Here is a 14,296-nt window from a genome sequence, read left to right on the forward strand (position 1 = left end):
GCACTAACAAGTATTTGCAACTTGCATAAAACTATAAACATACCAGTTTTGTGTATTTATCAGATTAGCTACAAAGGTTATCTCCTCCTATTATAAGTCCTGTATTTGGCATTCTGCAATGATGGACATTCCAGGAGAGAATCGGTCCTCATAAAAAAAACAAAAAACAAAATGATCCTGGGTGTACGAGGTAGATGAATGCATGGTGTGATCAGACTCAGTGACTTGGTTGATTGTGCTGCACCCAGACACACTGCATTATTTACTGGCTGCTGTATTGTAGCTGTAACAATCTGCATCACAGAACAGACTTGGGTTAACATTCTGATTCTCCTCTTCTCCCAATGTTTGCCATGATGCAGAAAACATGCGGATTTGAATCACAAATTAACTAAAAGCGGTGAATTTAGAAGCTTGCATCATACCCATGACTCCCTCTCATGACACCAGGAGGTTCAAGTGACTCCTACATTTAGTAATGCAGTAACACGTGTCCCCACCAAGCAGCAGTGTAAAACTACGAACCTATTCGGTGCTTGGTTCTGTGGCTGACCATTTTCAAGCGGAGGTCAGGTCTTAAGTGGAACTTCTTGGCCTCATCCAGCAGATCCCTACACTTGTGACTCCGTCTGACAAGGTTCTGGAATAGAAGAAGTACATTCATCAAACACATCACCAGATTCACCCTTCAGCTACAGCATAAGCATGCAGCTTACTGCCTCAGGTGAACCATTGTTGTACTTTCCTGACAACATACTGTCTTCAGTCAAAGATTGTTCAGCAACTTTACATTTTGTCTATTATATATTTTAGTCATTCATACAGGTCCAATGTTACATGATGTCTGATGCTACCATGGCTACAATATAAGTTGTTCACTGGACACAAAGGGAAAATTGAGGGTACATCACCCCATTGTCAGACGAACCAGTGAACAATGTATTTATCTTACTGAACACTTTTTAATTCTGAATTGTTCGGAGCACAGGCACAATACATCTTGTAGGACATATGTTAGATTTCGAAGATGATGAGAAAAACAGATTTAGATTTACCTCCCTTCCATCTATCTGCATTTGCAAAACATTGGTAATTTCCATACACCATACATGATTCAATATTATTTGAGATATGTAATTTTCTGAAGAAACTTGATACTTTATACTTATCCTGACTTATGCTAATTGCTTATCTCCTCTTCCCTGGTGAAGGTAGTCGAACACCTGAGATAGTGTTGCAGGATGCTTTCATAGGTGTCTCAGTGGACATAGGGATAAACAGACGCTTGAACCGTTGCCTTCTAAACATAGTACGTGCAATGCATATCATCAAGGCTCTCACTGGACAAAACAATAAATTTTGAGTAGCCTGTGGTCCTAATATTGAAGATAATGCTGGTATGTGAAATTGTCTATCCGGTTGACCTGGCAATTGATTTTTTGCAATAAAATCCCATCGTAAACCCAGGTGGGCTGTCTGTTGATTATCTGCATCAAAACATGCGGTTTAAGTCTAGAGCATGAATTTCTGACATTCGTGCAGCTGTAGCCAAGGCAACTAAAAACAGTGTCTTCTGTGTTAGCAGTTCCACTGAGGTCCGATCAAGCGGTTCATACGCATCACTTGTGAGATGTTGAAGTACGATGTTTAGATCCCATAAATCTACACTGTTGATCTTCCAACTTGAAAGAGCGTAGCAAGGCAAGTAACTCGGGTACTTTAGGCAACTTGGTTCCTGTTTCCATGGTGACGAATGAGCTGAGATCTGCCAAATATGTAGATAATGTAGAACCTTTCAGACCTCTGGACTGTCGTAGGTAATATGTAGCCTTCATTGCCGTGAAACCTTTCTTCCTGGCGTATGTCTCAAACCGCTTTCATTTGTCATCATAAAGGGTACGAGTGGATTTCCGTAAGGCTAAAGTAACTGCTTTAGCTGCTCTTGTCGAGTATCCTCTGTGTTTTAAACAGTTTTCAATACACTCCACATGTCAAGTTGGAATACAGACAGGTTTCTGTGCATCTGTTTTGTGTGTGGGTGAATGAAAAGGTTTTTCCTGTCTTGTAGTTGTAGTTCTGGTTGTCCTAACTCTTCTATGAGTGTTGGAAACCAATGTCTCGTTGGCCAATAAGGCGCGACCAAAGTCAGTTGCAGCATCTTGGTCTGTTTTATTTTCTTGATAACTTTTGGTAGCAGCACTTGAGGGGAAATGCGAATGCGTTTAGTCCTTCCCATGGGATGCTGAGAGTCTCTGTTGCCCAGGTTAACAGATCCGGTTCTGGTGATACAAACGTTGTTGTCTGTTTGTTGAACCTTGTTGCAAATAAGTCTATTTGCAGCAATCTGAATGTCTGACTGATTAGTTGAAACGCCTCCCGATGCATCCACTCTGTTGGTGATGGACGAGACAAGGCATCTGCCACAATGTTGCAAACTCCTGGTATGTGACACGCTCTTATTTGGAGATTCACACTGTCAACTAAATCAAAGGGTTGAAATGTCAGGTGAAGAAGAGATGGCGATCTCGTTGACTCCTGTTTGTTTATGTAAAGGCCACTGTTGAGTTTTCTGTGTGTATCATCAGTAGTTTGTCTTTCAACATGGTCACCCAGTGATCTCCAACTGGTTGATATGAAGAGCTTGCTCTCCTTTGGTCCACATCCCTGCTGCTCCCTTCGTTGTTTAGATGGGCTCCCCATCCTTGCATCGATGCATCTACGTAGAGAAGGTTGTTCAATGCCGGCTCTACCATATACGAGGGGATGTCAATAAGTTTTGAGCCTTGAGCATTTCTCATACCCAGGTGTCACTGCCTATGGTATGATATTGAACCTTGGGGTGTAGCTGATGTGATATATAACTTTTGGTATCCTACTCTCAGAAGTTATTGAACAGCTCACATTGACAGAAAGAGACCCCCCTCACGGCAGTGAAAATGAATAAAATTGAGTATAGAGCAGTAACTAAGTTTTTAGTTCTTGAAGGAAACTCGGCGAAGAACATTGCAGAAAAGCTTTCAGCAGTTTATGGGAAGTCTTCCCCTTCATCTGCTACCATCAAACGATGGGTCAATGAATTTAAGCATGGTAGAGAGAGTCTTGAAAGATGACCCCCGTCCAGGTCGCCCAACAACAAGCACTAGCCAAGAAAACATTGACAGAGTGCATAGACTTGTGCTGGAAAATCGTCGAATCACATTCCACGAGTTAGAGGAGACCACAGGCATTTCACACGGATCCATCGAGACAATTCTTCATGAACATCTCATCATGTTTAATGTGTGCGCAAGATGGGTGCCAAGAATGCTTACAGATGAAATGAAGCAAACAAGGGTCACCATAAGCAACTCCATGCTAAACAGATACTACAAGAATCCAGAAGATTTTCACTTTAGGCTAGTAACCTGTGATGAAACGTGGATCCACCACTATGATCCTGAGAGCAAACAAGAATCCATGGAATGGAAACATGTCACTTCTCCCAGGACAAGTTCAAAGCCACCAGATCAGTGCAGAAGGTAATGGTGACAGTCTTCTGGGATAGCAAAGGCGTCATCCACATAGATTACTTACCAAAATAAAGAACAATGAATGGGGAATATTACGCTAACTTGTTGAGGCAAGTGCGACAGTCAATCAAGGAGAAGCGCCGGGGCAAGATCAGACGTGGTATTCTTCTACATCAAGACAATGCTCCAGTACACACCTCTCGCGTTGCAGCCGCTGCTGTCCAGGAATGCGGGTATGAAGTCTTGCCGCATCCCCCCTACTCTCCAGACCTAGCACCAAGTGATTACCATCTGTTCCCAAATCTCAAGAAACACTTGCGTGGTTGTAGATTTCAGGTTGATAATGAACTGACTGCTGCTACTGAGGCTTGGTTTGAGGACCAAAATGGCGCCTTCTACAGAGATGGCATCAGCGCCTGGCAGAAAAGATGGAACAAGTGTCTTGACTCACAAGGGGACCATGTTGAAAAGTAAATGTGGTTCATACCAATATTTTGTGTTTTTCTATGCAAGGCTCCAAACTTATTGACATCCCCTCGTATCCTTGATGTAAATCGATGCTGGTGAGATAATCTTCTGGACAAATAAGGAGTTTTAGTTGAGGCAGATGTACCAACTTGATTTCTCAACACTCTGGTTTCTGAAGAAAGTTCTTGTTGAATGCCTTCATGTTGTATATAAGTCAAAATTTCCCTTTGGAATTCTTCTTGGGTACCAGGAAGATTGGGGAATAGAAACCGGGTGTCAGACTCTGTGGTTCTATAACTTCTACTGCTCCTTTCTTTAACAATGTTGCTATGGCATCAGTCAGCTTGTCCAGTTGATGCGTTGCATAGATAAAAGGAGTTGGTGTTCATGTGAACGGTGGAATGGTTCCCAGTGAGATCTTGTAGCCCTCTCTCAGAATTTTCATAACATAGTCGTCTGATGATTTGTAGTCTGTGTGAAAAGAAAAATGTGAAAATGTTCAAGAGTCCAAACCAGAATTTTTACCTGTTTTTTTATTTGTACTGATTTTAATATACATATGCATCGGCTATGTTTATTCAGATATCATTACAGGGTTGTTGATTGATAAATGACTGTTTCGCTTCTCAGATAGGTACAACCAATGACAGATCCTATCTGAGACATTTACCTGTATTTTGGCATTTTGAGTTTCCAGGTCCTCAGATATATAGGTATTCTATTGATGTTTCTGATTAACATTGTATAATTTATGTGCATCTTAATCTTTACTATTGGTCTTGATATGATGTTTATGTGTGTATGATGAAACTTTAGCCATTTATCAGTCGTATGGGACATGCTCTACAACAGGAGGGGCATGTATAACCAGGACATTTAGAGTTAGAAAGTTTACAAAACATTGATAAATATATAAGGAGAAATTGAAGTCAAGTTAGGAAGGGTCAATGTACTGGGAAAGTGCATTGACCAAGTAATCAAATTTTATGGATTCACTTTTCTCGGGGGAAATGGCAATTTCTCTGAAGTAACATAAAACTAGGACTTTGTGATCATACATGATTAGGCGGATGGACATTCGGATACTAATGGTCAGTGTGTCAATAAAAGGGACACACAGAGGATTGGAAATAATTTGTTTAAGTATCTTCTGGCGCCTACCAGTCTGAAATATTATTTGATATTTTGTCAGGTATGTCAATGTTTGGTTGATGGATGGCTAAAAGTTGATTAACGAAGATATTTTATACTGGAAGAATTTGATGGTACCGATAAAGTCTCGGAAAGGGACTAATGAAAGTAACTAATTATTAAGATTGGGTATGAGTCATTTTTGTATGACGTAGGACATTATTTCGGGGGGAGGAGCCTAAATTGTCATGACTTCTATTTTGTTAGTTGTCCGGTGAGTGGTGCGCGATTCTGGGCCCCACCGTTGACTTGAGAGGTTCTCTCCGTATATTGAGAGAAGGGCTCAGATGAACTTATAGTATCAGAAGTTGTGCAAGAGACCAACAAGTTCTTCCAGGACATAGTAAACTAATGTTGTGCTTAGACCAGAAACTAGGAAATATTTGAGGACCTTTGTTTGTTAAAAACTATACCAAAAATAAAAGGACTTGAACGCCAAACTGGACGTATCCTTGAGTATATCGTCTGACTACATCATCCCCAGACAAAAGAGTGGAGGAAATACAGATTGCCTAGGGAGAAGGGTATAACACCCCAACACCCTCTGGTAACAATATTCTCCAGTTTTCCCAGTAAAGTTGAAGACGTGCCCTCCACTTGAGATGGTTGTACGGGAACAGCTGGGGGTGGAAGACTCCAGTCGTTCCGAAACTGATCTTCAATAACTCCCTCTTCTCTCACCCCTATATGCACTGCTGGATGTCTGGGGGCATTTGTTTGCCCCATGGGAGCGACAAAAAGAAGATGTCCTCTCTTCACGCGTATTGAACTTTTTATCTCTTGCTTTTTGAACCCTGAAGACCTTGGACTTAAGGGTGTAACGTTGATTAGTCTGCTTAAGTACTGATGTCAGAGTGTCGATAGACTTGATCATCATAACTCTGGAGTCTCGAGCAACCATCCTCGCTACCTCTTCAATCTTCCCATCAAAGAGAGTAGGTGCTGACAATGGAACTTGATACAAGGGTTTGGTAAAGTTCTCACCCCATCACACTGTACATAGCAGACCTTTTCGACGAAGTAATTTTCAATCCTCCCGCAGTAGATGCTAAGTGATCGGCCATAAATTACTTGTCCTTCTTCTGAGTTACCAACGATGACAGGATCATTCTTTCCTCCTCATTATCCAGATTACTGAACTTTGCAATGAGAGTTTCATTGATGGCTCTCGAACAAGCCAGTCCAAAGAAAGTACACCTCATAGTAGTGTTGAGCTGTGCAAGCCACTTGTCATCTACCTTGTAAGATTTATTGCGGGCTGGACTGATGATCTTATAAGCTTCATCCATGTCCAGTGCTCTGACGCATGGCTCCATACGATGTAGACGGAAGCGACGCATGTTGAACGACGGCACATGTTGTTGTTGAAACGTTGTTGCTGACTTAAATGCCATAGATAACATCTCAGGAATCATAGATATCGGAGGTATCGGTGGGAAGTGTATCAATGTCATCATCCTTCATCATATAGGTATTAGCTTCATTAGCGTCCTTGGCTGGTAAAGCTAAGTCAAGTCCATACATGATGACGCTCGATAATGTATCTCCTATAAGAGTCCACGGCTAAGGGGGGTGATGATTGTTGACAGCGCCTTCGATGAACCGGGGAGAGTGATGAAGACCTTCTGCGTTGATGAGTGAACCTGCGAGTGCACTCATGCGAGCGTGACTCCTCACTAGTGCGAGTGCACCCACGCAAGCGTGAATCCTCGCTCCTGAGAGTGCACTCACTCGGCGTGGTTGGATCTCTCTCTCGACTGGGATGTGAAGAGGGGGGTGCTAATGACGATCTTCCTCGAGTGTGTGCATACATGTCCTCTTCATCCTCTGGTGTGAGTGCCGCTCTAGGTGAACGCTCATGCCGAGCTGTAGTCAACGATGATGACGAGTGCAGTCCTCTCTCCTCTTCTATATGCCACTCCATCAGATTCATCATCTGCGTTGTAAACTGTTGCATGAAGGTGGTTCATTGAAGATAAGTCGTTCATGTAGAGGGACGATGATTTCATCTTTGATGACTTCGACTTCTTTGGTTGAGACAGCCCTGCTTCTGAGGAAGATCTCTTCTGAGATACAGGGCACGACACGCCGGACCCCAGACATAGCCCAGGAGAAACGCCTGACATTTCACTTAAATGAATCTCAGCAGACGTAGTTAACGAATTACCCGAATTTAAATCACTTGTTTTAGACATGACTAATGCAAGCCGACATGGCTTGTCCCTAGCATGTCTGTAAACAGACCGTGTATGGAGAGTAAATTCCTAATCAGTAAATTCTATGCAAAATTTACGACGATTATTAGTGTAACATGCTTCCTCATGTTGCTAGGCTACAAGGTGTTACATTTAACCTTATGTAACTGTGACTGCAAGGTACACTGGTCAATATATCTACAGTTTCACAGCATACCTCTTGGTCTATAACATCCGTGATGTACCGAGCACTGAGCAGCGGAAGTCGGACATAGTTGAGCAGTTCAGGAAGACACTCACATCGACTCTCTCGGTCGTACTTGACCCAGTCGATCACCGCCTCAAACACAGGCTCCTCACAGTTCACCTGTAAACACACAGCAAGTTAAAACCTATGTGAAGCAAACAGAGACGGGTCAATGACCATGGCCATTTTCTAATATGAATTTGACACACAAAAGGTATATACATTAGTTTGAATTTGGTGCAGGACATCATATTTGAGTTGCTAAAATATTTCTTTACAGTTCTTTAAAAGATAAATTACTAAGCAATAATGGAGGAAAGTTGGGAGATGGAAGGGTAGACAAGAAAATCAAGACAAGAGCATGTGAAATATTGATCAAAGTCATCTTATCATACATACTGGGACAGCACAGTGTTACTACCAAATTATTTCATAGTTATACACTTTACAGAGATATAAAATGAAACTCTTTCACAAATGATGTCTTCCTTTCATACTGATAGATCATTTGTTGGAAATTTGATGTGGTAGCATAGTTATCTCCCTTTAATCCATGGATACAAAATGGCATAACTGAACGTGGTCACTCTGACATTGTAATGTTTACCTTAGTGAGTAGAAAAAAAGGATCAGCAAATACAATGCTGTGGAAAACAATAGACACAACTGCAGATAGCAAATTAGGTCGCTCAGACAGGTAGGACCGTTGATTAACGTGTCATGAAATGTGTGTGCTGCCTACAGGCACAAGGGATCATCCAGAAGACAACTTCTGCTCTTGTGTTGAATATGTCTCAGGTATTGACCAACATCTTACTTGTCTTTCTTTTATAAAGTTTATGTTGAAATATGTAAACATGTTTGACACCCACAGGAAAGCTCAAATCAGCAATGTGTAAAATGTCTTAAAATATATAGGTGACATGACCACCTGAAGATAGACAGGACTGGCTATTAGTTGTAAATTGTTATAACATGCAGTTATCTTCCCCTCAAAGATTATCTTATCTCGGCTGATATCTCTATCCCAAAACCTGGCCCAAACTGCCATCTGTGACACCCATCCTCGTTTTGCTTTTCACCTGCTTCTCTAATTCTAGTGACCCAATGGTAGCTACATCCTTAATAATTTCAGTACTAAAGTTATTCTTTATGTGAGCTATCGTTTATAATAGAGCTACATTTAATTTTAAAATGGGCATTTAAAAAGTGTTCTTTGTAATACAATATCATTGAACAAACATTTGCACAAAGTCATGGTCTGTTCCAAGTAAGTCTCATTGCTCCTTTCTGCACTATTATGTCCTCAGTGAATTCGTTCTTCTACCTGCTACCGAGACTATAGTTAGGCTTAATGTAATTTAACAGATATTTCACACTTATACATAATAACTACATAAATTGTAGATAAAAATGAACACCCCCCTACCCATCACCCCCCAATATACTTTTGCTATTTTCTATAGTAGTTTAATACACCACACAATCTGCACTTCATTGACAAGGCATTTCATGAGGGTTCATCGACATCATGTCTACCTGAAGTTCATCACTCTTAATTAATCTCTCAATCTCTGCCAAGGGAAGGGTCTTAAACTCCTCCTGTTGAACCACTTCCTCGAAATGATGAAGACTGTACGACTCTGCAGCTTCCCATAATGCCTTGCAGCTGTGCTGCTCAGCAAATATTTTGATTCCAAGGCAATTTGAGGAGTCAAGCTGGTTTTCTAAGAAAGAACAACATGCCTCTTTTACACCTGCAAGAAATAACGCATATCAAATATTTACCTTTTCATAATTGTGACAAAGATTTGACATGGACGAATAATTATCCAGTTCCTCGGCCACTGCAATAATTTGGAAATCACGAAATATGCATGCAATAAACCATATTCAGATATTCAGAAACTTGTCCTGATCATCTCCGGTGAACAGATACTACACATACTGATCTAACAATTTCCAATGCATTGGGAAAATAAATTTGAGGATGAAAGATTTAGTTCTTACACTGTTGCAGGATAATATTTCATCTGATGTCTGTATTTCATGATATGGACAGACATCCTTTCACTGTTAAACATGGACATGTTTCCAATTGACAATAATTATACTAACATGCAGCTTGTTGTTTTCTACAGTTTCAGCATGTCTCGTAGTGCCAGTTATCGCTCACAGTGGACATATAGATAATTATAGCTCAGAAATCGAACGTGATTGTAAAGCTCACCACAATACTCATGGGGGCAAATAACGAGACTATCATAGTCATGGGTTAATACTTGGATCTGGAAATCAAGGATACTTCTTGTTGAGGCATGCACACAAGTATTGTTTGTATTGCAGTTTGACGAGTTGGGAACTGCACCAGTTGTTTACATGACATGTTTTGTTTATACTGAATATATATAGTGGAAGTTATCAAAACTGGCACCTGTCTAATCCAGCAAGTTGTAAACACTGGCATAAAATCTAAGTCCCTTCCATGGCTTGTACATTTATCATCAGCTCCACAATCTGGCACATTGCCTAAAATGGATTATTTTTTCAGTCTTCCAATAAGCAGCAGATTAAAAAGCTACCACTGTACTGCTATTAGAGTGCGAAATAGTTTCCAAATTTGTCTGGCCAGTCGGGCTAGGCTTGCCAGAAAGTTACTAGCCCACAAAATAATACACTACCTCGAATATAGGACTGAAATAATACAGAAACAGATGAGAATAAGATATGACACAGGTTTCACCTGCTATTATGATGAAAATTTTCATCAGGCCATAATCTTACATGATTTAAAAGTGTATTATAACTTAGCAAGATGGAGTGAGAGATATATTTACAAAATGACCCCATAAAAATTCACCAGGCAGGCCAGTGACTGTATACAGTTATCTACTAGAAAGCTGCAACAAACATGCATCTGCACACAGTTACCTAATACAGAGCTGCAACAAGTATGCAGCTGTATACAGTTACCTCCTTCAGAGCTGCAACAAACATGCAGCTGTATACAGTTACCTCCTTCAGTGCTGTAACAAACATGTAGCTGTTTACCTTTACCTAACACTGGCTTGCAACAAATATACACCTGGCAACAGTTACTTACCACTGAGCTGCAACAAACATGCATCTGTTTACCTTTACCTAACACTGGCTTGCAACAAATATACACCTGGCAACAGTTACTTACCATTGAGCTGCAACAAACATGCATCTGTTTACCTTTACCTAACACTGGCTTGCAACAAATATACACCTGGCAACAGTTACTTACCATTGAGCTGCAACAAACATGCAGCTGGCAACAGTTACTTACCATTGAGCTGCAACAAACATGCAGCTGGCAACAGTTACTTACCATTGAGCTGCAACAAACATGCAGCTGGCAACAGTTACTTACCATTGAGCTGCAACAAACATGCAGCTGGCAACAGTTACTTACCATTGAGCTGCAACAAACATGCAGCTGGCAACAGTTACTTACCATTGAGCTGCAACAAACATGCAGCTGGCAACAGTTACTTACCATTGAGCTGCAACAAACATGCAGCTGGCAACAGCTCCTGGACGTTCTCCACACTGACATCCACTGTTTCTGTGTACACAAAGTCCAGGAGCTCTCTCATCACATCTGGGGATATCTCATGTAGCTCAATCACCGACTTGTCTCGCTCTGACATCTGCAAGGAGACAGTCACTTTGAACCTTGCAAATTTTGATGCATTTTCATGTTCTGCATGTGCTTGCATTTTGATGCATGGGTGATCACCATGGTTACCACATGACAATACTGTTGTGTTTCAGTCTTATTTCATGCTTAATGATCCAGTTTTTCATATCTGTTGCAAGTACCAAGCTCAGACTTCCAACATGTCATTGCTGTGTATGTGGCACAACTAAAAACTAAAAGGGATTACCCCCTTCACAATTATTACAAAAAATGTGTAAAGTTTCTTCTTTTGTTGAGAATATATACTATAAAATGTATAACTCACACACACTGTTCACATATTTACCACATACCTATAAACAATAATGGACCATTTTTCACATACAATACTGGCTCTTGGCACATCTCCATACTGGGCTGAAAATGCATGTCAGCCATATCAGCCCTAGGTCTGAAAATCCATATTAGTTGTACTACCTGGCTACTAAACAGGTACAGAATGAATACATGCAAATGCTGGAAAAGTCAACAGACAGAGCCTAGTGTATTTTAGACATACTGTAATGTAATAACCTCTTAGTATCACATATGAACTCTATTATATATATCTCAAACAATCCCAACACTTATAACATATGTTGTATTTGGGATAACCCATACAGGATTTAACCCACACTATCAGAGTCAGGCACCTAATCGCCAGCACACAAAGTTAGCCGCCTAGCCCGCAAAGCCACCATCACTTCCACAAAAAATGAAAGTAGGACAGTCCCAACACGTGTCACAGTACTGACCTACTAACCTCATACCTACTGTGTCAACATATGCCTTATATACTCAGATGACATTGTCTTATCCTAAAGCAAGTTGATACAAATAAACATATATCAGTGTGTTTTGGGATGGTTAATATCCTGCATTAGGAATAAACATCGCATGTAGCAAGCCTTTAACCATCCCAAAACACACAAGTGTGATAACCTATTCATCATACAATGTCATTCTTACTTTTTAATCTAAAAGAAAAGGTGATTTCAATGCCACATATCATGAAACTAGACTTTGCAGAATGTCTACTACATCACAAATACGTGCGTAGAAATATTTATGTGACACAGCCAGTGAGATAGTTGTCTCTTGATCACTCAGCTGAGTGCGTTAGGTCATCTAGTTTCCAGTATGTGTATATGTTTAAGCATGTATTGTTGTCAATAAATCTTAGCTTCCGTTTGAAAAATAGAAACAAACTCATGAGGAACTTCAGAAACCTTCTATTAACCCTTTCAACAACAAATACAGTGGAAGTTGTTTAATCTGGCGCTCACTGGGACAGAAAAAAATCTGTTTCGGACAATGTGCCAGATTGTTGAGCTGATGATAGATGTACCAGCCATGGAAGGGACTTAGAGTTTGTGCCAGTGTTGACAGCTTGCTGCATTAGCCAGATGCTGGTTTTGACAACTTATACTGTACACTTCAGTGTTCACATGAGACTGTACACCTGGATTCCTGTGTTGTTCTCTTGCTAACACTGACACTCAGTCAGGGAACTGATGTTGGTATACTCGTAAGTCTATGAATTTCTACCTTCGCTTTGTAATCTCCTTATATCATAGCCAGGCATGACTTTTCTGAGATCATAGTACTGTAGCCACGGCCGTCAATCCAGACACCACTGCCGTCCTGTGATGCCATGTCTGTTTACACTGTGAAAGTAGTCCCTAAAATTTGCATGTACCTCTATCTTGCATCGATATTCATACATGACCCCAATGAATACAAAAATATCTGTTGTCTTCATCCTGCCTGCCTAGAACACTATCCATTGTGTGATAAATACAGATTTACAAACCTCATTTGTAAACATTGCACAGAAGTAATCACTGCAGGCTGCCAGTACAATCCTGTGAGCAGGAAACGACTCCCCCATGACCCTGAGAGTGATGTCGCATAGGGTGTTAGCCTTGCGAAGATTGTTCATCGTGGTCAGGATAGACTTGGCATGTTGGTCCGTGACAATCTGGCGGTCAAGGGACATCACTGGCAACATAGCAGAAGGCGCACCTTCTGTTGTCAGACTACCACCTGCAGTGAGGGTTCTGAAAGAAGAGAGACTAAACATTGTAATGTCATACATCATTATATTGCTTTGCATGAAAAAACATCTCCAGTTAGGCTGTGTGGCAAGAGGGACAATTTCAACTTTCCAAAACACAACTCTATCATTATTCAAGCAATATTCTAGCAGGTCCCGACTTTGGCGTTCATATTTCACAGCACTCATGAAAGTTCGGGTTTGAATTGCCCTTCAGAACCCATACTTGTTGTAAGAAGCAACTATTGGGATTGGGTGGTCAGATTCACAGGCTCGTGAGCGTATCCCAGTTGTGTAGATTGAGGCTTATGATGTTAATTATCTGGTCCAGATTTGATTATTTACAGACCGCCACCATACAGTTGGAATATTGTTGAATGTGGGGTAATTCTAAACTCACTCTCTCACATTTCACTGTTTTTGAGATGCAAATTAGCAGAATCTTTTTCTCAAGATCTCAAAAAATGCCACATGCCTTTACTCAACGACATGATTACAGTTACATTCATAGCCTCAGTAGAGCATGTGAGGGAATTTCAAAATTTGACGCATCAGTTACAAAAACTTATGCCCAATACATTTCTCCATATTGGCCTGTCCCATAAGTTCCAGTGATTTTTCTGGTGAATGTCTCACTCATCTTTGCATTTTTAACTTATGATAGGTGCCACTAGTATGGCAAGGCATACTCATCGTTTTTAGGAACTCCTGTTATCATTACTATACGACATTAGCACATACAACAATATGGGGTGTGCCTACACTCGATTAATGACCAGACAGGGGAGAGTAATTCACATGCTTAGTACTGCTGTCCTAAGATATATGATAAAAGTGAGAAAAGAGTCTTGAGCTGTGTTGAAACAATCAGCAAACATTATTATTTCCCTGCCATACTTTTGATGACTCAACAGTGCTGGAAAA

General features: G+C 40.7%; 1 protein-coding gene across 1 annotated transcript in view; it reads right to left on the minus strand.

Moving 5' to 3' along the window:
- The window catches only part of LOC137296250 (kelch-like protein 12), a 43,268-nt gene that overhangs the window by 16,123 nt on the left and 12,849 nt on the right, over positions 1-14,296 (minus strand). Inside the window, exons 2-6 of the mRNA XM_067827996.1 lie at positions 13,130-13,376; positions 11,134-11,287; positions 9,150-9,367; positions 7,581-7,730; positions 526-640 (exon numbers count right to left, since the gene is read on the minus strand). Coding sequence (XP_067684097.1) covers positions 526-640; positions 7,581-7,730; positions 9,150-9,367; positions 11,134-11,287; positions 13,130-13,327 — 835 coding nt within the window. The 5' untranslated portion in view covers positions 13,328-13,376. The remainder of the gene's footprint in view (positions 1-525; positions 641-7,580; positions 7,731-9,149; positions 9,368-11,133; positions 11,288-13,129; positions 13,377-14,296) is intronic.

Source organism: Haliotis asinina, chromosome 9, assembly GCF_037392515.1.
Source record: "Haliotis asinina isolate JCU_RB_2024 chromosome 9, JCU_Hal_asi_v2, whole genome shotgun sequence".
Classification (NCBI taxonomy): domain Eukaryota; kingdom Metazoa; phylum Mollusca; class Gastropoda; order Lepetellida; family Haliotidae; genus Haliotis; species Haliotis asinina.